The 21,468-nt window shown below is 40.9% G+C and overlaps 2 protein-coding genes across 2 annotated transcripts in view; one reads left to right on the top strand and one right to left on the bottom strand.

Annotated features, from left to right (window-relative positions):
• The window catches only part of VTI1B (vesicle transport through interaction with t-SNAREs 1B), a 13,706-nt gene extending 9,500 nt beyond the window's left edge, over positions 1-4,206 (top strand). Inside the window, exons 5-6 of the mRNA XM_057367418.1 lie at positions 1,442-1,503; positions 2,471-4,206. Coding sequence (XP_057223401.1) covers positions 1,442-1,503; positions 2,471-2,567 — 159 coding nt within the window. The 3' untranslated portion in view covers positions 2,568-4,206. The remainder of the gene's footprint in view (positions 1-1,441; positions 1,504-2,470) is intronic.
• ARG2 (arginase 2) lies at positions 2,836-21,468 on the bottom strand. Its single transcript, XM_057367391.1, has 8 exons — positions 21,313-21,468; positions 21,120-21,192; positions 9,186-9,363; positions 8,202-8,361; positions 5,744-5,838; positions 5,512-5,616; positions 4,064-4,200; positions 2,836-3,167 (listed from the first exon to the last, which is right to left on the bottom strand). Exons 1-8 carry the CDS (start codon positions 21,427-21,429, stop codon positions 2,962-2,964), a joined length of 1,071 nt encoding a protein of 356 aa, XP_057223374.1. The 5' UTR covers positions 21,430-21,468; the 3' UTR covers positions 2,836-2,961.

The raw sequence follows: 21,468 nt of genomic DNA, 5'->3' as shown, positions 1-21,468 counted from the left end.
CCTCATCCTTAGTTCAAGAAGCTGTGCTTCTACTGTGAGAGCTTCAAAAAGTAGTGCACTTGTTTTGTTTACACACATATGCAAAACTGAAAATTTGATTTTTGAAGTAACAAACTGATGAGATCTTCTGTGTATGCAAGGGATCCCAAGTGTAAAGCTTTTAGGTGAGTGACTTCAAGGGATGCTGAGTTTGGCAAATGAGCACACTCACCCAAAATAAAAAATAAAAAATACAGCTCTGCTCTTAAGTAGTTCTGTAATTTCTGTCAGAATTTGATTTGTTCCCAAATTTGGGTTGGAAAGCAGGAAAGGAAATTGATCTTAAGATTTGTAGGTATAGCTTTTGTCCTTTAATAAAAAATATTACAGTCCTTCAGGCATCTCAGTCTCTCAACACATTGTTCATAGAAGCACAGMATTGTTTAGGTTGGAAAAGGCCTCAAAGATCATTGAGTCTAACCCTTAACCMATCACTGCTGTGTTCATCCCTAAACTGTGTCTGTGACTTCTATTGTGAGCCTTTTATGCAGKGAATTGCGGAATTGTGTAAACCACACATTCCAACTGGAAGCAGACTTTCTTTTTACTTGTTTTTTCATAGTGAAGGTTGGAAATCTACTAAGCTCTGAAGGGACTCCAGTTTTCTTCCCAGCTTTGTYCAGTCCATCTCAGTAACATACAAGCATTTTTGCAGCTGAGGGCAATATTTTAAACTACAGAGGRATTGTGCAGACAGGTGGCTGTGATATAAGTGACCTGGCTTACACTTCACTTCCCTACAAGGTTTGGAAGTGGAATAGTGAAATCTTACCTGGAGACCAGTGCATCATGAATCCTGCCTGTGTCTGAGAGGCAACACCTTTTTTAGTTGTCTGTAACCTCACTTCATTACATGCTTCTTAATAGCTGACTGGGTATACTGGACAGTTCATTTCTGAGCATTATGGAGCTGAAATGGATTATCTGTTAACAGCTCAGAGCTTGTACCCACTGGGTCACTTAGACCTGTCAATGCAACACTGTTCTTTCTTTGCTAGAAACTGAGCRTKTCAAACAGTTTGAAATGCAATGGCRTGAACACATCAGTATCACTTTGTTCTGGTGTTAACAACTAGAATAATTAAATTTAATGAAAAAAGCCTACCTACTTTCTGATATTTGTATATTACTTAAAAAGGCAGAAAGTGGTTCCAAATTGCATATCTTTGTATGTATGTTAGGAAAAGCATACACAAAATTCTCAGTTTCTCTGTAGAAGAGAGGCAATGCTTCAGCTGGCCCTGTGGGTAGAAAACAATGCTGTCTCTCAATTTTGAGAGTACATGGTCATCACTGGTCCCATAATTAATTGCAACATTTCAACACCAGCTGCTTTCAGGTGCATCTTTCCAGAGCTGATGTGTGCTTGTTTAACTGACAAGTGACTTCTGTCTCTCTTCAGYTGGTGAATACAAGTGAGAATTTGAGCAAGAGTCGCAAGATTCTACGTTCAATGTCCAGGAGGTGAGTAGCATGACAGCAGCACGTGGCATTGGTTTTAGGGAATGTGTAAACAACATGTGTGCCCACATGSAGATGCTAATTTGTGTGTTCTCTTTGGTAATTAATGGAGTACAGGCAGTTGAACACTACTGAATGTGTGCTGCTCAGTCAGGATGATGTGGGGTCTTTAACCATCCAAACTGGTAAGGGCAGAAGCAAGATACAGGGGGTTGCTGATGGTGCCGTCAGATGCAACYTATGCAGGTTGGAAAAAGCTGTGACATAGATCACTGCAGCATTGGGCAGATTCAATRGCTGATGATACAGACAAACCTTTTTATTAGCCCCATACCAATGCTGTAGAGCAGTTAGTCCTRGGCTGGCCCATGAGACACTCTGAGCCTGACCACATCCTGTTTTGATGACTAAAGCCTTGGCTGCTTAAGTGGATTTGCAGTTCAGGTATATTGTTTAATTAGCCTTAAAGAGCCAGTTCATAGATTGTATTCTCAATAGGTACTTATCTCCTAACAATCTTTCATTTATGCCCATTTCTAAAGGAAGTAGTGGTAAGTGTCTAGTTTTCAACAGTAGAAGTACTTAATTATTTTAAGATTTTAGTTTTCCTTTAATCACATAGTTCCAAGTAAAAGCACCACAAAAAAGGTTTTAGCATAGGATTTCAACTATTGTTTTCCTCTTTGCTTAATTGAATGAGTAGGCACACACAGTGCAATTATCTGTCTTCTGTGGGGCRGGGGAAGAGGAACAGAACTGCTAATGATGATGAAACAGGAGATTTKAACAGCATTTCCAGGAAAACATGAGTAGTGAAGTACTGAGTTTGTTCCTTTCTGCTTGTTAAGAGCTGTTGGAAAAGCACATTGGGGTCTTGCTGAAACATGGAAGATCAGGATCTGGATTTAGAATCTGCTTGCATAAACAACGTGGAAAAACTATATCTTGGATTTTTATTTTTTAATCCTAGAGTAACCACTAATAAGTTGTTGCTGTCAATTATCATCATCCTGGAACTGGCTATCCTAGGAGGTGTGGTCTACTACAAGTTCTTTCGCAAGAAATGAACCTTCCTGACCAAGATGAGCTTTTCCACTGATGAGGAACAGGATGGGCTGTCTGCTCTCTTTGACTGTCTGAGAGTTGAACTGAGTCACGAGACAGCACAYTCAACTGAAACTGTAGTGACATTTGAAAGACAGAGAATGAGAGTAAAAAGAAACAGACTTGAACTACTGGTAAGATTAATAAGAAGGTAATAAATATTTTATTGTCTCATTTTGTATATACTTAACTAAATGAATAAATCTTGGTATGTAATAAAGTAGCCGCTGATCAATGGAAAAACTAGTTTATTTAAAAATTGAGAAGTTAACAGTATTTGCCAAGTGTTGACAATCTATCAACTCAAGTGCCTCAGCAGAGCTCTGTAATGTCCAGTATACCCAAGGCTTTGGGTCCTTAAATCCTCACTTGCTCTTCACTGTCAGATTCATCTGGAGAGCTGGGTGTTGGGAGTTCATCAAAAGCGATGTGTGCCCCTTCTCTTGTCTGCCCAAAGCACGTTGCTATCACGTCGACTGCAAGGTGAGCAGTTGCTTTCACTGCCTCTTGAGAAGCTCCAAGCAGTGGATTGACTTCAACCATATCTACAGCTGAAAGCATTCCTGTGAAAATGATTTACAGCTTTGTTACTCTGACAAAGGGTACAGTCTTCAGCAAGGTTCTGTTTTCAGCCTTTTATTCATTGCCTCAAGTCTGGTATTTGGGTTTGTGACCTACTCTACTCCTTAGACAAGTAAGATTGGCTCTCGARTTAGGGATGAGATTACTGTTCTCAGATGCATATTCATGTATTTAATTTGGTTCTTTCTTACATGATCRCTACCTCACTCATTCATGCTTTCAGCATTCAGGAAAAATGTTTGATGTTCCATACACACTAATGAGAGAAGTGTTTTTTAAGCCCAGTCCAAATATGAGGGGATATAAAATAGCCTCACCTCATATTTTTCTGCCATCTTATTCATGATTCTGTTTGACTGTTGTCTGGTTGGGATTTTTTTTACCTTCTTTTACTCTAATGTTTAAACACATTAAATAAAAACTCAATGGTGTAAAATGAAAAGTCCTCATATATTGAGTCAACTGYAGTATATTTTGTGAAAGCTTGATTTGTTAGCCTTGAATCCTAGAATGGAACTTCAAACTATTTACAATTGTTTGCACCCATTTTTGTATTCCAGATGCCCATTTTTACATCTCACCTCATGTGTTTAGGATTAGGGAACAGTATTACTCATTTTGACAYTAGTTGTTAACACATTGTATTTTATTTTCTTTTTCTAAGTTGAAGTTGTTGATGGTTAAGTTGCTTGCAACACCAAGGGACTTGCCCAACCATAGGACTTCTTTTTCCCTTTCTGAAGGTTGAATTGACTTTGCAGGCACCTTTGTTTTGACTACACTTACTATCTATTTGCACAGGAAAAACATAACCACTATGAGCTCTGTGTAGTTTGTCATGTCTTTGCTTAGCCCTGTACTGCTGGTCAGCTCTTACCTGTGTTGTGTATTTCCTCTGTGATGTACATGCCTTCTCTGTACGTTAATCCTCCTAGAACAGGAGTCCCCGTTGCTGGAGCCAGTGAGGGATCAAAAGCATCAATGTCAAAACTCAGATGAATTGGTCTCTGTCTCCTGAGACAGGATAAAACAAGAAAAGCAATGTTAGAGCCTTAAACTTTTTCTAGTGCATTTCTTACTGTCCAGGCCAATCAGCAAAGTAGCATCAAGCTCCTTGAACCATATCTCATATACTTAAAAAGAAGTTCCTTCTAAATACYTTTGGACTTTGAAACATCTCATAGCTCAGAACACTTCCYAGTACACACTGGGAAAACAGAGGTTTGTCTTTCTAGCCTCAYTGAGCATCTGTTCAGTGAGGATTTGGTTGAAGTTAAATACTTTTTAGTTCAAACCATCTTAATTGGTATTTGCTACCTTAGTGGGAAAATGTAGAGAAGTGTAAGATACAATCCAGCCTTCTCTCCTTTTATACAGAAAGCCAGTCAAGGATTTAATTGACAACTCATCAAGCAGTTTTCAGGTTAATAGTTAGAGGCTGCCTCCAAACCCTGCCATGTGGCCAAGCTGATGAAGCAGTAAAGGATAATCTTAAACCTAAAATGTTAATTACTTACTGTATTATCTGCCAACTGATGACAGCTTAATAAACTGGACACTGCTTGTCACTCACATGAGTTTTTAAGTAGCAGACTGCACACTTCCAGCTTACTGCAGATGCTCAGTAGGGAAAAGCATCTGGATTACCATCTTCTTTAGTTGGCACAGCTGCAGCTAGGAAGGGTGAGCACACCTTTAGAAAACAGCAGCAWGCAGCACAGGTTCTAACCTGTGGTGAGAGGTTACCCTTTCTAATTGACCCTCTCCCTGCTCCTAGACTAGCATGATTTGCTCCCTGACCTGGTTCCCCAAACTTGAACAAGGGTAGCAGAGGTGGCAGTAGTGAACTGCAGTTAAGGAGTTGTTAAAGTGAACCTTACCAGCTGCACTGGCCGTAGCAGCCACCATCAGGACACTGTGTGCAAGCACGATCTGAGGAGGAAGCCACCTAATCCCTCCACATCACATACCAACAGCTCAGTTCAAGTTAGTGTCAAGTTGCTGTATGTATTTTTAAAAGTATAATGTGCATCCTAAACTCTGAGTTGTTTCAAACATTTTGTCAAACTGCAGAAAATGCAAAATTACTTAACGGAACCATCAGAGCCACAACTGTAGTGAGTGATGTCACCTGTCCTATAGCTTTCAAACACAGCTGCCAAACACTGTGAAATTGTTCCAGTGCTAAGTGCTGAGACCTTCCTATGTATTGGACACTATCACAGTTCTGTATGGCCACCTTACATCAAGTGACTTTCACTTAAGTAACTTTCAGAAAAGCAGATGTTCAACAAGAGTTGTTTAAATTAGATAATAGTTTGTTACCTGCCCATCAGTTGTTCAAATGTTCTTTCCATAACTTTCTGAATTCCAAGGCGATCAATATCCCTCATGGAAAAATACTGGATATCAAAGTTCTTCAGAATATAGCTGTTAAAATAATTTTTTTAAAACAATCATTACCAGATTAAGCTGGAATCTAGCAACCCCTTAAGAACATGATTTCAAGCTCATTATTTCAGCCTTTACAAAAATTGTTTAATCTAAACCAACTTACTACTCGGCAGGATCCACGTCCCTCAAACCGATGTACACAATATCAGCTGCTGAAAGGCAGGGTTTTAGCCAGGAAAAGCCGGGAAGTTGTGGTACCTGCAAGCAAAGATTTGGTATTCCGTCAGTTTAATGACATACGTAACAAAACGGTATTTAATACCTCTTTGAAAACTTTGTATTGATTTATAGCATCCTTTCTCTCTGTAAATTGAGWAACTTCTTCCCTTGAGGGTTTGGCTGATATAATCAGTCCCTACCTTCATTCCTACATTCAACTCTGATAAAGTGATACAACTTTATCTGAGGTGCATGTTAATGGATGAAGGTTTTAACTCTTCTACATTTTCCAGTTTGAAAAGGAGGAGGAATAAAAAGCCCAAGTACACAAGCAATAGGTAATTCACATCAGTGAGTGCATGGAATGATAGATACCCAGATGCAGATCACTTACACAGTGCATTTAATGGTGATGCTCTGTAACTTACCCAGTACATCATGCTTAAGTGGAAGAATAAAAACCAAGGCACCTGTATCTTTTTAGGAGAACTACCAAAGTCATGCAAACCTACAAAAACAGTATTAAAGATGGATAGATTCAAAGTAGGAAGTTGAAAAAAAAGAAAAGAGAAGAAAAAAGCAGGACAAGAAGTTGGGCCTCCGCAGTGGGCTACACTGTGCTGGCTTTTAATGCAGAATTGAAGAGAGCGGGTCTAGGACAGCAACTGAAAGATTACGAGGCCATAATTGTTCAGCTTTGGTAATTAGGTGATCACAGTATGCAATTATAAAATTGCATACTATTCATTCAGTTAGCAATAGGTACTAATTTTAAGAGTGATTGAAATGAACTAATTTCTCTTCTTTTCCTTGCTCTGAAAATGGCTAACCCAGCCTAGCTGTCAAACGGCTAGGTTTTGTTTCCCTCTTAGACGTCTCAATTACTAATTATATTCTAGTTACAATACTGGATTTTTTTAAAGGTTAACACACCCATAGTTATATTTAATTACATTTGGTTAAATTAGCACAGATTATAAAAGTATTTTTTACTCTCAGGCAATGACCCAAAATTTTTCCAGTCATGAATTAAGAGGGGTAAATGAATTGGAGAACACTAGGAAAAATAATTCAGGTTTYAGAAATGAATTCTGTAAAACACATCACCACACCATAAACTGAGTATAGTATTGATAATATTGTCAAGAACTCTCCAGTATCAATGATTCAGTAGCTTTAATAATGCAAATTCAATTACACTTCTTTGTAAATAAATAAAACTGAATGTATTAACTGCTTTTGGCAGGTTCTGTCTTTGCTTTGTTGTAAGAGAAAAGGAGTTGCTGACAGCAAAGTTAGAGATGCAGGCATTTTCATGGGAATGTATCAAGAGCAATTTGTGAGTTTGGATGGTTCCAGAAGCCCTGAAGCAGTCAGGAAAGGAGGATAATTTTTTTGGTCACACTATTGACTCAATTGCTGCACTGCATAAGAGTAACAGAGGGAACCACGTGCACTTGCGCACACTTCAGAGAGTCAGAGGGAATTAGCCAGACAAACTGTTGTCAGAGGCACATTCTGCTACTGCTAAAGAGCTGTTAAAAATGTATATTGTATCCAAATTCCTACTGCAGAAGCCTCAGCTGTTCACTGCACAAGTGCTGCAGGTCACAGTGCAGGGTGACAGAGCCCACRGCTAAGTCAGGAAGGGTACAYAGGCCTTAGCTCAACCCACTGTTTAGCTGCTTGACAGCAGTGAAACCAGGCAGGCCATGCACGTTCCGTGTGCCCCAGCAAACAGACCTTTTTGATAATTCAACCTCTTTCCAACACAAAGGCTATCTCTTTAAAAGCTCACTGTAAGCAGTTACAGCTCTTCTGATTTGTAATATTTGCAGTGGAGCCAATGCCAGAGCAGCCAGTTAGGAGAGATCATGCAGGAACAGCCCCTGTCATCCCCAAGGTTGTCAAAACATGGAACAGCCAAACTAAGCAGAAGTAGCGTGCAAGGTATGCAGGAACCAGCTGTTCTGGAGGTGAGCTCAGCTCGGCTCTCACAGGCTGGGCTGGGGGGAGGTTCCTGCTCAGCTGGTAGCAGAGTTGCCATTGCCCAGCCTCCAAAACAACCCTGCTCATGACATAGGAGCAGCACCACAGTCAGCTGCTGTGTGCASTGGGTGGGGACCCTGGCTCACTGCGCAGCCGCCGAGGGTGCAAACACAAAGGAAAGCTTTTTCTCATTCTCATTTCTAGGTGTGTCTGGATCTATGTTTACATATGTGTATGTTTGTGGAAGTTGTATGCATGTATATGCACATGTACATACACCATAAATACATATTTGTCCTTGTACCCTGACAGAAAAAGCCTGCATTTGCAGCAGGTAAGAAAGTACCTCACATAGCAATGGTAGAATGCTTTGAGGATGCCATGTAGGATAACTGTACCATCATGATACTTACTTTATCTTGAAGCTCCCTGAGGAGAAAGGAGAGAGGTTGTCCATGGAGGTTTCCAGACTGAGTTGTGAGAGGCGTGTTAATATCAGCGTGTGCATCCACCCAGATCACTCCAAGGTGTGGGCACTGTCGTGCATGGCCACTGACAGAACCAAGTGCCAAGCTGGAAGTACAGTAGCAAAGTCTTTAGTCACCATTTCTCCTTCRGAACAACTACAAGGACAATGGGAAGTGTCTGCAACTTCAGTCAGCCACGTCATTACATTTCCACACATCAGACATCTGTGACAATAAAGGGAGCACCCATATAAACTGCATGGCATGCTGCTGYTGTGATTCCAGGAGTCCAAGTAACTCTACAGGACTGCAGCAGATGTGACAGATAAAGCCAACAAGCCAAAGCTCTTTGCTGTCTCACTTCCCACACACTTAATCTTTACCTGCTCTAGATCCAAATGCTCTAGAAAATCTAGCCTGCTATTCACCCATTTCTTATTCTAGTCATAACACCTTCCCCCCACAATTCCTGCTTACATGCCCTACCTTCTTCAACTAATTCTCAGACCAAAGGTTAGTGAAAAAGAGGAAAAATATTCACATTATAAAGTCTATAGCAAGATTGTCTGTCTGCAGACATTACAAACTCGTCCTAAGAGGTGACAGGCAAAAGAGACACGTCACTAAACATACAGCAATAAWGAAACAGAGCAGTTCCTCTGAAGTAAGCTGATGACACAAGCTTTCCCAAACAGGAAAACCACATTTGTATATCTACAGATCACAGTCCAGTCTGGAACTAAGCAGTACTATYTTAGAAGGTCAGGTTTTTGTAGCTGTCTTCTGTGTTCCATGCTAAAAGCCCCTCCCTGTGGTATTACCAGGAAATTACCCCAAGTTGTTARCCCAGTCCTCTTTTTAAAAAAAATTAAATTCTTGCACTCCAAGTGTTCAACCTCAGCATGAACCCCTGTTTTTAGGTCAGCTCACCTGTGATCACCTCCTAAGGTCACACATCTGTGTCCGGCAGCTACTGCTCTGCTCACTGCATCAGCCAGCATCTGGGTGGCCAAGCCCACCGACCGCGGGTATAAAACCAGGTTGTTGTACCGTTCATCGTTGGGAACTTGAGTGAAATTCAAATCTCCAAAGTCATGCACTTGGCATCCTGGGAACACAGCAACAAAAGCAGAAAGTGACTTATTTAAACAGCTTCCCAGGGAAACATTCAAAATCAGAAAATCGGTTGGGCAAGGATGAAAAGAACAACAGGAAAGGAATAGATCCATTTGACCATTTGCACGGGATGCAAGCTGTCACAGCATTACAGATTAGAAAGTTGAAGACAATATTATCATCTTAAGCCAGCTTTAATTTAGCTATAAGCTATGCCAATAATAAAAAGTCACTTAGAAAATGATTGGTTGGGTTTTWTTTAAATTATTTCTTGATGATTTTTAACAAGAAAAATTATATTGCATTGCCATCTTCCTTYCCATTTAGACAGATTGTATACAGCCTCAAATGAGCTCAGTTGTTGAAAGATGCCTGGGACTACACATTTCACTAACTATACTTGAGTCCTAACAGTTATTTTACACTTTTAAGGCCCCCCCAAATCCAGGCACAAAAGTGCCAAGTAACCAGTAATAAGATTTTCTTCCAGTACTTCCAAGCAACTCCATGGGGGATTCACTAGTCCTTTGTTAAGAGAACCCATCCCTTTTTTCAACATAAGATAATTCTAGAAGGCATTTTAATTCTGGGACTTTGATCCCAAAMCTCTTTGAGATGGTTTCATTGCCAGTTACAGCTTGATTGGGTGTTGAAGCCTGAGAACATTCTGGATGTAAAACTCAGCCTTTCGTCTTAGAGACTCTCACTTTGAGACAGGCTGCTCCCTGCAGGCTCTAATGAGGGCAGTAAAGGCCCCAAGGTATTTACAGCTACACCAACAGTGGCTTAATAAGACCACCCTGAATACCAGCCATGCCTGGCCCCTTTGCTCCTCAGAATCACTGCAAGAGAGTAGGTTTGTTTGCAATTCAAAGCATCCAAGCCAGAGCTTGACATTTTGCCTTTAGCCATCCTGTGCTTAATGGGGCAATAGGAAATTTTAAGGCAAGTAAGTCAACATGAAAAAACAGCCTACTTGGGGCTCTGTGTTCCTGCTWAATTTCCAGTAAGCCATTAGTCTAATGTCTAGGAAACTGGCTCTGTGAATTTGTTTGGTGGAAATTACATAGAAGTATAGTTGAGAAATGCATGACTATTTTATAACTTTAAAAGGAGTTACTGGTGAAGTGAATAAAGGGAAGTTACTGAGTCACTTGTGCAAATATGGTTCTGGGAAATGGGCAAGCATATATTTTATAKCAGGGACACAGGTGGGCAGATGTTGGGGTATTTGCAAATGAATGTCAACTGAGCACAGCTATTTGAGGAAGGATTAAATGTCTCAGCAATTCAGTGAGAAAACACATTTGCAGGGACTTAAAGCAGTAAGCAGGACCATGACATACCACTCCCTAGTTTTTAGAAGGCAGCACAGGCATKCAACAGCATTTTTTTCCTCCCATAGACAATACCTAGTTAAGCAACAGGATGAAGGCTCTGGAATTTTGTTCAKATTTGAACAAAATCTGTATGATCTCTACATTTCCTACCCTTTGTTTTATTCTGCTGCTGTGCAAAAGCAGAAGAAAGTTGTGTGTCCCAGGACACATATTCAATAAATATTAAAAGTTTATTGGGTTTTTTTTTTTTTTTTTTTTTTTTTTTTTTTTTTTTTTTTTTTTTTTATTTGTGTCATTCTGCAAGGCTACTTCTACCACATATGCACACTGATACACATTTTGTGGAAGTGCATGAACATGCCTGGCAGACAAGTTTTGGAAATAAGACTTCAATGGGTATCAAAACCTTTCAGAGATGCTCTTGTACAAGGGAGTAGTACTTTTGATCTAATAGCTCTGATATCTGTAGGAAATAAATCTGCACTTGGGAGCCATGKACATTGCAGGACAACACATGGAAGAACAGACTACAGCTTAGGTTTTATTCTCTCCCACAGGACTCAGAAAAACATCACAGTATTTTTACCCATTAAAGGATGAAAAACAACTTTTCCTTTAACTATCACAAAGCTCCTCCTTCAGATGAGTATAAAATAAAGATTTAACCATGCAATCTTTCATTGCACTTGAAGGAATTGGTTCAAATTCTCCAGGTTCTGCTCAAGGCAGTCAACACACGGCAGATTCTAGCAAGTGTGTTTAGACAATTATCAAGTGTTTACAAATTTCTACTTCACCATGCCCTCCTCTGAGTTCCCACGCTAAGGCAAAAAGACTTGTTAAACTTTATTCAACTTCTGAATAAAAAAAAGCCATTTGTTTCTTAGTACCATAGCAGTTTTATACAGCTTAACACTTTTGTGGTCCAGAATTCTGTGACTTGTCCACTTTCTGAACACATGGTACTCTTATAATTCCCTCTAATTATTTTTACAGAAAAGCTTGATGTCTATTAAAGACAATAGATGCCTTCAGTTTTTGTTACCATCTTCTAAAGTTCAGGTAGGGTTCATGAACCTTGTGGCAGTTTCTTTTCTCAGCTTTGTCTCTAGGTCCATTGTACTTGCAGAGGACAGCTCAGGTTTCCCAGGATGAGAAGGAATGTTTTCAGCTGACTATCCAAAAGCTATCTGATTAAGATACAGTTAATCTCAGAAGTACATGCTAATCCAATACTCAAAACATTAATATCTTCTCTTACTATTATTTCTTTTAATTGTGCTTAATGTTTTGAAAAGTATGATTAAAAGACCTTAGGGCAAAGGGAAAGATTGGAATAAATGGTACACGGAGAAAGAAATTCACAGTACCTAGATAAGCCTTGTATCCCTAAGCATGGGAAGCGTATGTGCACGTGTACACAGGGTTTTGGGCAGACCAGATATTGCAGATGAAATCAACATGCACATTTGTCTTAATGTTACTGAACAAACAGTTTAATACATCAATAACTAATAATTTGAAATAGCTTCTATTTAGAATCTCAGATATTAGTCTGAAACTTAAAGACCTAATTGGTTTTCATTTCATCTGCCTGCTTGSACATAGATTTAAGTCTGCTTCTTAAATCAAAGCTCTCTCAATTACACTATTTTGTCCAACAGAGAAATTGCTCAATGGATAGACATGCTGTACTGCAGTGCAGTCTGGTGGATTTTGCTGTTATTTGGTCATTAGTAAAAGATTACATAATCTACCTCAACAAGCAGTATCCACTTACTTTTTGCTAGATATAATTTAGATACTAATGTACTTTGCACAGAAGCCAATAGTAATTTCCCTACGCAGATTTAGAAAATTTTCTTCCATAAAAACARTCAGATCATGTCAGGTGGCATTTAACTGGAAAGCATCTGAGCAGCAGCAGGGAAAGCCTCCCTCCCATCCTCCTCTACTAGGAAATTGCACCAGCAACAGAAGCAGCAAAGTGATAGTAGGAGATTCAGCTTTCCAAACCCAGGCTGTTTGCTGATATTGCCCAATGGCACACTCACATAATAAATAAAACAACTCTCCGAGGCAGCAAATGGGAATTAGAAGAAAAGCACATGGGATAGAAATGGTCTATAACACTGCCAGTTTACACTGGGTATTTGTGAACTGGACATTAAAAAAAAAATTCAAAATTAATGAAAAAAGTAAACCCTCTTCTGGGTGAACTACTGTCAAAAGAATTTGGAAATCCCAGTTATTCAATCTTATTTCATACTATGCTATATAAAGCTGCTCACATGAATGCACCACTCCTGAAAACTGTTTTCTGTGATTACAATCCCATTTACTAAATCATCACAGACACTGAAAGCCCTTCTGGTAAACTGTGACTATTATGAACAATGTTTATAGGCAAACTTAACATTATACTTCCCATGAGCAAAACAAAGCTACCATCCTTCTTTTCAGTCTTTTCTTCTTTTCATAAGCCAACCCATTGGCTTATGGTGGGGACTTCATAATCCTCTCTCAGAGCCACTGTCAAAATGTTGCACAACAGCAAACAAATTACTCAATTCATTATGACCAGTGCATTCTGAAGATTGGTGTTTTGTTTTTTTTTCTTTTTTTCCAAGACAGATTTTAAACCCTCCAGAGTTGTCCAGGGCTTTTGTGTGTCACAACAATACAAAGATCATATGTTTGTTTTACATGAATAGGAGGTTAGGCTAGCAAGTTCCCACTGCAGGAGACAGACTTCAGCAGCCTAATTCAATCATAATGTTCTTGCTTGGAAGTTCATTACACAGCGTCTACTTCTCTTTAAATGGAATAGGTATCTGCTGGAAGAAATCTACTGAATACAGATATTTGATGGCTTAATAGACTTCTGTCAGTTTTAAAATTTCCCTTCCTAAAAGGCAAGTGCTTGTCTGAGCAATTCCCAGCCTTTCATTTGAAATTTTGAAAGGTCTGGTTTAATACAAAGTTTATGTAGCTGTACATATTTTAAAGGCTTTACCTCACACAACAGAAACAAGCAAACCCAATTCCAACTGCTCGCCCAAGTTGTCCCTTGCATAAAAGGTGCTAAAAAATACTTCTCCAACCCCAAATCGAGCAGCCACTTCATTCCCCTTTAAAAACTGCTTATAWTTTTAATCTCTGAATGAAATTCCGTGCACATGACCTTAAGAGTTCTTCAAAAACGTCAGTATCATGTGTTGGGAAACATTTGCACTGTAGCTTGCATCAGAGACAAGGGTGTAGCTATTGCSTCTGCCACGCCACCAACAAACCCTGCACAAGTTCTAATTCCCTTCAAATAAACTTAACCCAGGCACAGTTCCTGATAACAAGAGCACAATGGTGCATTTACAGCCATAAGGAATTAATGCCAAAACAGCCCTCCTCAGCAACCAGCACCTTGTGCTTTAGATTGTTACAGAAGTAAAGAGTACATTAGGCAACCTAGACACGTAACTGGAACTGGAGGAAGGGAGAGAAGAATAGAGATTACTGAAGTTCTCTTCCTCCCTCTTACTACCTGCAAGAAACTAACATCCGGCCACTTTACTTCTTCATATACAAATGAAAAATCTGGGTTTGTGGGGGCTTTTTGTATTTAACTTCAGTGCTTCATTCCCTACTTTTCAGCAGGTGGTGTTACAAAAAATTTCCACCTTTCATCCAAAACCAGCCTTCCATACCATATTCACATAAGCATATATCTGCCACAGGTGTCTTGGTCTTGTGAGTCCACAGTGAGACATGAGATTAAAGCTTTAAATGAGAAAGCAGTAACAGATCATGTGTACCTTAAAGCAGATSAAGCCCTAACTCAATATCTAAGTTTTCCCTCTGTCATCTCCTTTTGTATCTCTCCCTAGTAACTCCACTCRTTTAACAGCATCAATAGTAAAAAAATTAACCAGGATGTGATATAAATTTACTCCAATCAAGAGAGAATTATRTAAGTACAGAAATTCAGCTAAATCATGCATCAAAACAAATTTTATAATATAAAAATATCCAGGATGAACGGCATCACTACAAATAGAAAAAAAACCCAAAACAACCAAAACTTTCAAGAGCTCTGTTCATTGGTCCTTGAATCTAGCCTCCCTTTATTGAAAGCTTAGGAAGAAATAATCAATCCAGGATTTCCTGATCTTCATCAGCACAGCCTTATTTTTAAAGGTGTTTAAACTAAACTGAAACACAGAGMAATTACACCTAAAGCATCAAGTGATATTTACCCCAAATTAAAAAAAGTTTATTTCAAAGCAAATTTCCTAAGTAAAATGCAACCTCGAGTATGCACCAGCCAAATGGGAGAGGGAAAAACAAACATGAAATTGATGACTGACACAAAGCTTTTTATTCCAAAGCAAAACCAAGCAGATTGTGTGCTCCACCAGTATGGGAAAGGGAAGAGAATCAGAACCAACTGACTGCAAGGACTGCTCTGACTGTATTTTCACTGTTGGCATTTTTCTCCTAACTTCCAAGGCCAGTTGTTATCATGCAAAYATCAGTGGTACAACATTCAAAAGGATAAACCACAAGGGCTGGGCACACTTGTGCACAGCAGAGCACACTCCCCCAGGGGAGCTTAGCCTGCCCTGCTCAAGGCAAGATAGCTGATGAGATCTCTTGGGAAGAAGCAACCTAATACCAGTCTCAGTGGAGGCCTCCTCCAAACAGCTCTCCTGCTAAAGCCCAGCAGGGCTCCTGCCTGCCAGGTCATCAGAGCTGGTTCCTGGCTGCCTTCCCTCTCAGAGGGGAGCAGCACCTGCCCTTGATGCATTCTGACAACTGGCACCATTTCAAAGACTCACTGCAAATGCCAGTTACAATCAACCCCTTYGGCCATGCTCTGAGTTTGGACAAACCACTGGTCTTTGAAGGTAACCAACCATGGCTAATCCACATCTGAGAGGTAAACAAGAATAGTGTCTCTTGGATCTTTATCTCTGTATAAACAAAAAGAGGTAATTAAGTCTAGTTCCAGAAATACATTGCAGTATAAAATAAGTATGTTTTACTGATATTATTAAACATAAGTGTTTGGGCATGCCTGTGTCTAAGGGAAAGGAAAGAGAAGAGGACTGCCATTTCCCCATTCTGTTTCAGGGGAAAAAKGGGGGAAGAAGGTGTGCTTGGATAAAAAAAAATGCATTCCTATTTTTGCTTTGTAGGAAAGAAGAATTAGCTGTTAGTCTGACCTCTTTATGCTATATCCAAATTGATTTTTTCCCTGAGAATGTTCTAGCAAATGAAYACTTAGCTTTGACAGTACTAGCACCAGATGTGATCAGAAGTAAAAAGAATGAACAGTAGCATTTCTTACCTCAACAATAAAGAGATCTGACTAAACACCATGCTGCTCAAATGCCAGCAGTTATTAGAATCTTGCCTGTCTCCCATTTCAGCTTTACCAACAGCAGAAAACATAAATTAAAAAAAGCTAGATCTTGATGTTAGCTATACAATGAATTTAGACTTTATTGGAATTCTGCAAATTGAGAGATATTTGACTGGCTCTACTAATTTCTCTACAAGTTTAAAATATTGAGTATTGCAGAGAAACAACTGAGATAAAAGCTAGTGCAAAACTAAGCTAGAATCTAATCCAAGAATCCTGACAGATCTTGTTTCTAACATGTAAATCCAACCGTAATTCAAATCCAGAGCAAGCAGAATGGTACAGTTTATCAAAGTCTTCAGGCATACAGGCAACTCTTTAAGCACATTTACTGAATGGACTGATGAAACTTATTTTCCCAAGAATGCAGCTATAAATCTTACCAATTCACATCTGCTRAATCCCAGCACCTACACTTATTTATGCATTAATTAGTGTAAAACCAAAAAACTGTTTATCTTCCTCCTAAACTCTTCACTGAAGAAGATTCCAGTGGAAAAAGAGATATGTAGAGGCAGCTGCCTCATGATTTATTGTTAATACTAACCCTATGAGCTATCCTGGTGAGGCAGCGAAGTTGAATTGCTATTTTTGGCAGCAGATGTCAATAGGAGTCCAATGGTTTTGGGCAAAGCAAGAGTGTAACTCCTGTGACATGGGGATTAACAGCTCCACTCCTCTTTTAGAGGAGGTTACTCCCTTCTGAGTCACTACACCAACGTCATGAAATCTATTACTGAAGAACTTTTTTCTGGTTAAACAGAAGAATGAGCGTCATACAGCCATTCTCTCTGACAAGTATAGTTCTATTTTGTGTGTAAGCCACATGTCTCTGCAGTTCACCAACTTGTCAAGCCAGCAACTCTGATCCAAACTTTGCTAATCTATTCTACAGTAATCTAAATCCAAGCCTGACTAAAATCAGCAACCCAGCTGCATCCAAATCTAAATAAAGACAAAAAAATTTAATTTAACAATCAGGAACAGGGCAAGAAATCTTACACCAAAGTTGTTCCCATGCTAGCAACAGCAGAGGTGTTAAGTCACCACAAGGGTTACGGCAAGACACAGCAGCTATCTATTAAGTATAAAACTGAGTAAGGCCTTTCTCTTGAGTAAGAGGACTAGGCAAAACTCTGCATTGAAGTTTGATCAGATTCTCTGCCTAATCTGCAGCAAACAGGAGAGGCCCAAGAAATCCTCACTTCAAAAATCTTCGCACTTTGCACCTTCTATAGCTTAGGCCAAATGCATCTGTCACCTATATTCCCCACTCCTACCCAGCAAAAGTCCAAAAGCCTCCACATACTGCACYCATTTCTGTTTACTGTTAGAGCARTACACAGCCCTACATGCTTTGCATCCTTTTCTTCCCCATGCTGAGGAGTTACGGGTCTCTGTTTCCACATAACACTTTTAATTCTTTGGCAAGATGTCCTTTAAGGTGGTAATATTTTAGTTTCCTTTAAGAGAAGAAGCAAAGCCAAAAGACAAACATTGCCAAGGTGAATAAAAATCCCCACAGGCAGAGTCAGTTATAATTTAAATTACTCCTGCCAGACCTCCACACCCATTGCTTTTGGCTCAGGAGATGGGCTCCTGCTGCAGTAACTCTTCCTGAGTACACCTTGAGCTACCAGCAACACCTAACAGTGGCCTTTCTGCTTCTAACAGGGAGGTAAAAGTCATCTTGGTGGCTCAGATGCATCTCTGACAGTCTGGTACAGATTAGCAATAACATCTRCCTCTGTGTTCCCTCCTCAGATTTCATCTGAGCGTAAACAAGCCGTTCATAGGCAGTCATTACTTGAGGGGGCCAAGAAGTTACCGTACCATGTGGTGTGGTCACAGAATCTTTCAAGGGAGGGATTCCCCCCCCCCCCMCCCCATTCCCCCCAAAAATAGAAATTGGAATAGCAGCTCAGAACATGGCAATTAGGCTATGAAAGAACATGAATTAGAATTAGGATAGGGTCAAAGGAACAATATAATCCCCTCCCAAATTCACCAGCCAGTGAAAGCAAAGTGCAATATAATGCAAAAAGTGGAAACAAGGTTCAGCATTCTCATCTTTCTGATATGGCTGGAGCACTATCACCAGCAGTCATTAAATCAGGCACACAAACATGTGAAGAGCCATGTGGCTGCCTCATAGTCAAAGTAACACTCATAGTATCTAGCTAGCATCTAACTACCCAAACGCTACCTTCTAGAGGATCCTCCAAAACACCTTCATTTTATACAGGTCAAGTTGAGCTTGAATTACAAATGGAAAAGGAATAAATCAAACTTTAATTTTTCAGGTAAACAGAAGACTCTGTTCACCAGAAATCTCTTCCACTTGAAAGAAGGCAACGATAATTTTCGCAGTTAGAGTTTTCATCACAGTTTTGCCTCTCTCCCYGACCTGTACTTCTTTAGACAGCCCAGAATCCACCCTCACTGTTCTACAGGGAAGCATCATTCTGCATTCAGCCTCATGCCTGGTTTCAAACTTGTAATGACACAGAAAATCAAGTTTATAGCTTTCTTTCACATCAAAGCAGGGAATGGGGACATGTAACAAACACTTCCCACATCCACCCTAMGTTCACAAATGCTTCAAAACTGGCCAATATAGATGAAGAAACCTGTATCTTAGATAAATGTTATTTCTTTTTAAAGGAGAAACCTGGTCTGCTGCAGTGTAATTTGCCTGTTCCTGGAAAACAATCAAGATCCCATGAAAATCAGTAACTTTTACAACAAAAAGGATAAGTAGAATATCCAAATCAATAATGAGAAGCATACTGTGGCCTTCTTAAAAGTATGAGAAGAAAATTCATAGTGTTAGAAAGACAAAGAAAGCACCTAAAGTTTTAGTGCCAGTTCAGCATACCACAGGACTCCAAGAAATGACACTATTACAACAGTACTGCAGCCAAAGCTACCCTGGCATCCCAGGGAAGAAAAATAAGCAGCCCACACATAAACACAAATAATTTGTTAAGTTTCCATGAACAAATGTGCACAGCACAAATGACTACATGGCAGCATCCTCCTCCATCTACCACCCTCCCCTCAAGCAAATTGTCTTTGCCCTGTAAACCACACCTCTGTGCATGCTGGTRAGTGTCACTGTTTCAGGATGGCCCTCACAGCAGAACCTCTTAAAAGGGCTGCAGAGATTTAAGCAGCAATAGACATCGACACCAACTTAAAAAACAAACCAACCCTACCCCAGTGGAAGAACATGCCAGCAACAGGAAACTGCAACTGCAGAAGGCAGAAATCCCAGAGCCTCTAAAAATTGTAAAGGAACAGTGAGAAAATATCTCCATGTGCATTATTGATTAATGAGTGAACAACCCATAAGAAACTAAACAGTGAAGGAGTTTTTTTAAATTTTGTTTAGCTTGTCTCATTTCTATCCCCACAACACATCAGTACTGGAATCCAGAAAGGGCTTGAATTACCCTTTCTTTCTACTTTCCACAAGATCCTATTGAAGTGAGCTCGTGTCAAGCAAATGAGAGGGCTTTTTCTCCTAGTTTTTAATTTTGCTGGATTTTGTGGGTTTGGTTTGTTTTTTGTTTGTTTTGTTTTTTTTTTCTTAAAGAATTCTTACACAGTGGAAACATTAGCCCGAACCACTTGAAAGAAAACCCTAAGCCTTGCAAGTATAAACTCCTGCTATTGATACAAAATAATCTGCTACCTAGTCTTATTTAGAATAGCCTTCTCCTTTCAAACCTAGCTATTTGTTAGTTTCAAATTAACTATAAGCTCTGTAACTATTCCAGTACAAAGAACCATTTTAGATGCCCTCTTCCATATTTGCTGAGGTTATAGATCATGTTCTCTAGAATTCAAAAATTGCCAAGGATAGCATGTGTCTGTGCACAAAACAAGACACGAAAAGAATACCTGCTCATCTGGCTGCAAATGGGGACTTTTCAGCTTGTGTAGCGTAAAAGATGCAGGACAAGCCTACAGGGCTGCACAGAACAATGGCCTCTGTTTCCAAGAGTTCTTACAATTCAGAATAAAATTGCCAGAGGGTTATTAGGCAATTATCTCTGTAGGTATCCAAATTCCACTSACACTAACCACCCACAGGAGCAGCTATCCGTTCTTTCTGTGGTCCAGCCCTTCAATCCCCATCACACGGTTTTCAGCAACACTTTTTTAGATTAAAGATTCTTCAAGACAAGAGTTCAGCTTTTCGAGTTCATATCCCTCGTGTCCTCTTTGTAGTAACTTGTGATACAGTTTTGTGGGTCTCAACTCGTAAAAGTAATAGATGTGAGAAGCTGAAACACGTTTGCTTGCACAAAAAGATCAGAAATAGTCCATTCACAGAATGGTACTTGCAYGCATTTTCAAAGCAAGACTTCAGAAAAGAAGTCATACATAAAACTGAGGACTTCTCCAGGAAGTTCTCAATTTCATCACCTGAAACCATACGAATATTTTAGGAAGAAACTGGTAACGAAGATGGAAGGGGAAAAAAAAGCCCACAACAAAAAGCACCAAAGCTCATAYATACTATGTGAGAAGCCGAGGCTCACAGTCACTTGTCTGGATGCACTGAGCGCAYACAGCGTTTCAAAGAGCCTCCCGGAGTCACCACGGGAACAACCCACGCTCCGTGTGCCGGGAAGCGCTCGCCGTGCGCCCCGCTGCTCCTGGGCAGCCGGAGCGCATCGCGGCCGGGGAGCCTGGACCACCGGCCGCTCTTTGTTCCGGGCACCCCCGCAGGGCCCGGTGCGGCTCCTCCCGGTGCGGAATGCGACAAGCCTCTCCCTCCCGACACGCCGCAAGGCTGCGGGCATCGCCGGGGCACGGTGCGCTCCGTGAGTCACCGAGGCAGGAGCCGTCTCCCCCCACCCGCAGCGAGCGGCTGAGTCACGCCGCCCCGAGAGGAGAGGAGAGGGGGACGATGCGGRCAGCCCCGCAGCCCCCGCCGCCACCCCCGCCCCGCCCGCCGCTCCGTGCTGTGCTCACCGAGCCCGGCCAGCCGCTCCACCAGCCCCGCGGAGCGGAGGGTAGCGGGWCCGTGGTCCACTCCGCGCCGTTTCTGCGAAACAAAGAGAGGRGGAACGCGTCAGACCGCGCTGCCCGCAGCCAGGTACGCGCGCCCCGCCGGGGGCGGGAGAGCCGGGTGGCCGCTGCAGCCGGCGCCCCCCGCGATGCCCACCTGCCCCCTGGAGAGCGGGGCTCCCACCAGCGCCACGGAGTGCGCCCGCCGGTGCGGCCGGAGCGCCGCGTCGGGCTGAGCGCGGAGCAGGCGGGAGAAGGAGCCGCGCAGAGCCATGGCAGTGCGGTGGCGATGGTGGCGATGGTGGCGATGCCG

The sequence above is a fragment of the Malurus melanocephalus genome, unplaced genomic scaffold, assembly GCF_030028575.1.
Source record: "Malurus melanocephalus ecotype Western Australia unplaced genomic scaffold, MMel_1.1 scaffold_2, whole genome shotgun sequence".
NCBI lineage: Eukaryota > Metazoa > Chordata > Aves > Passeriformes > Maluridae > Malurus > Malurus melanocephalus.
This window is presented reverse-complemented; position numbering and strand designations above follow the sequence as displayed.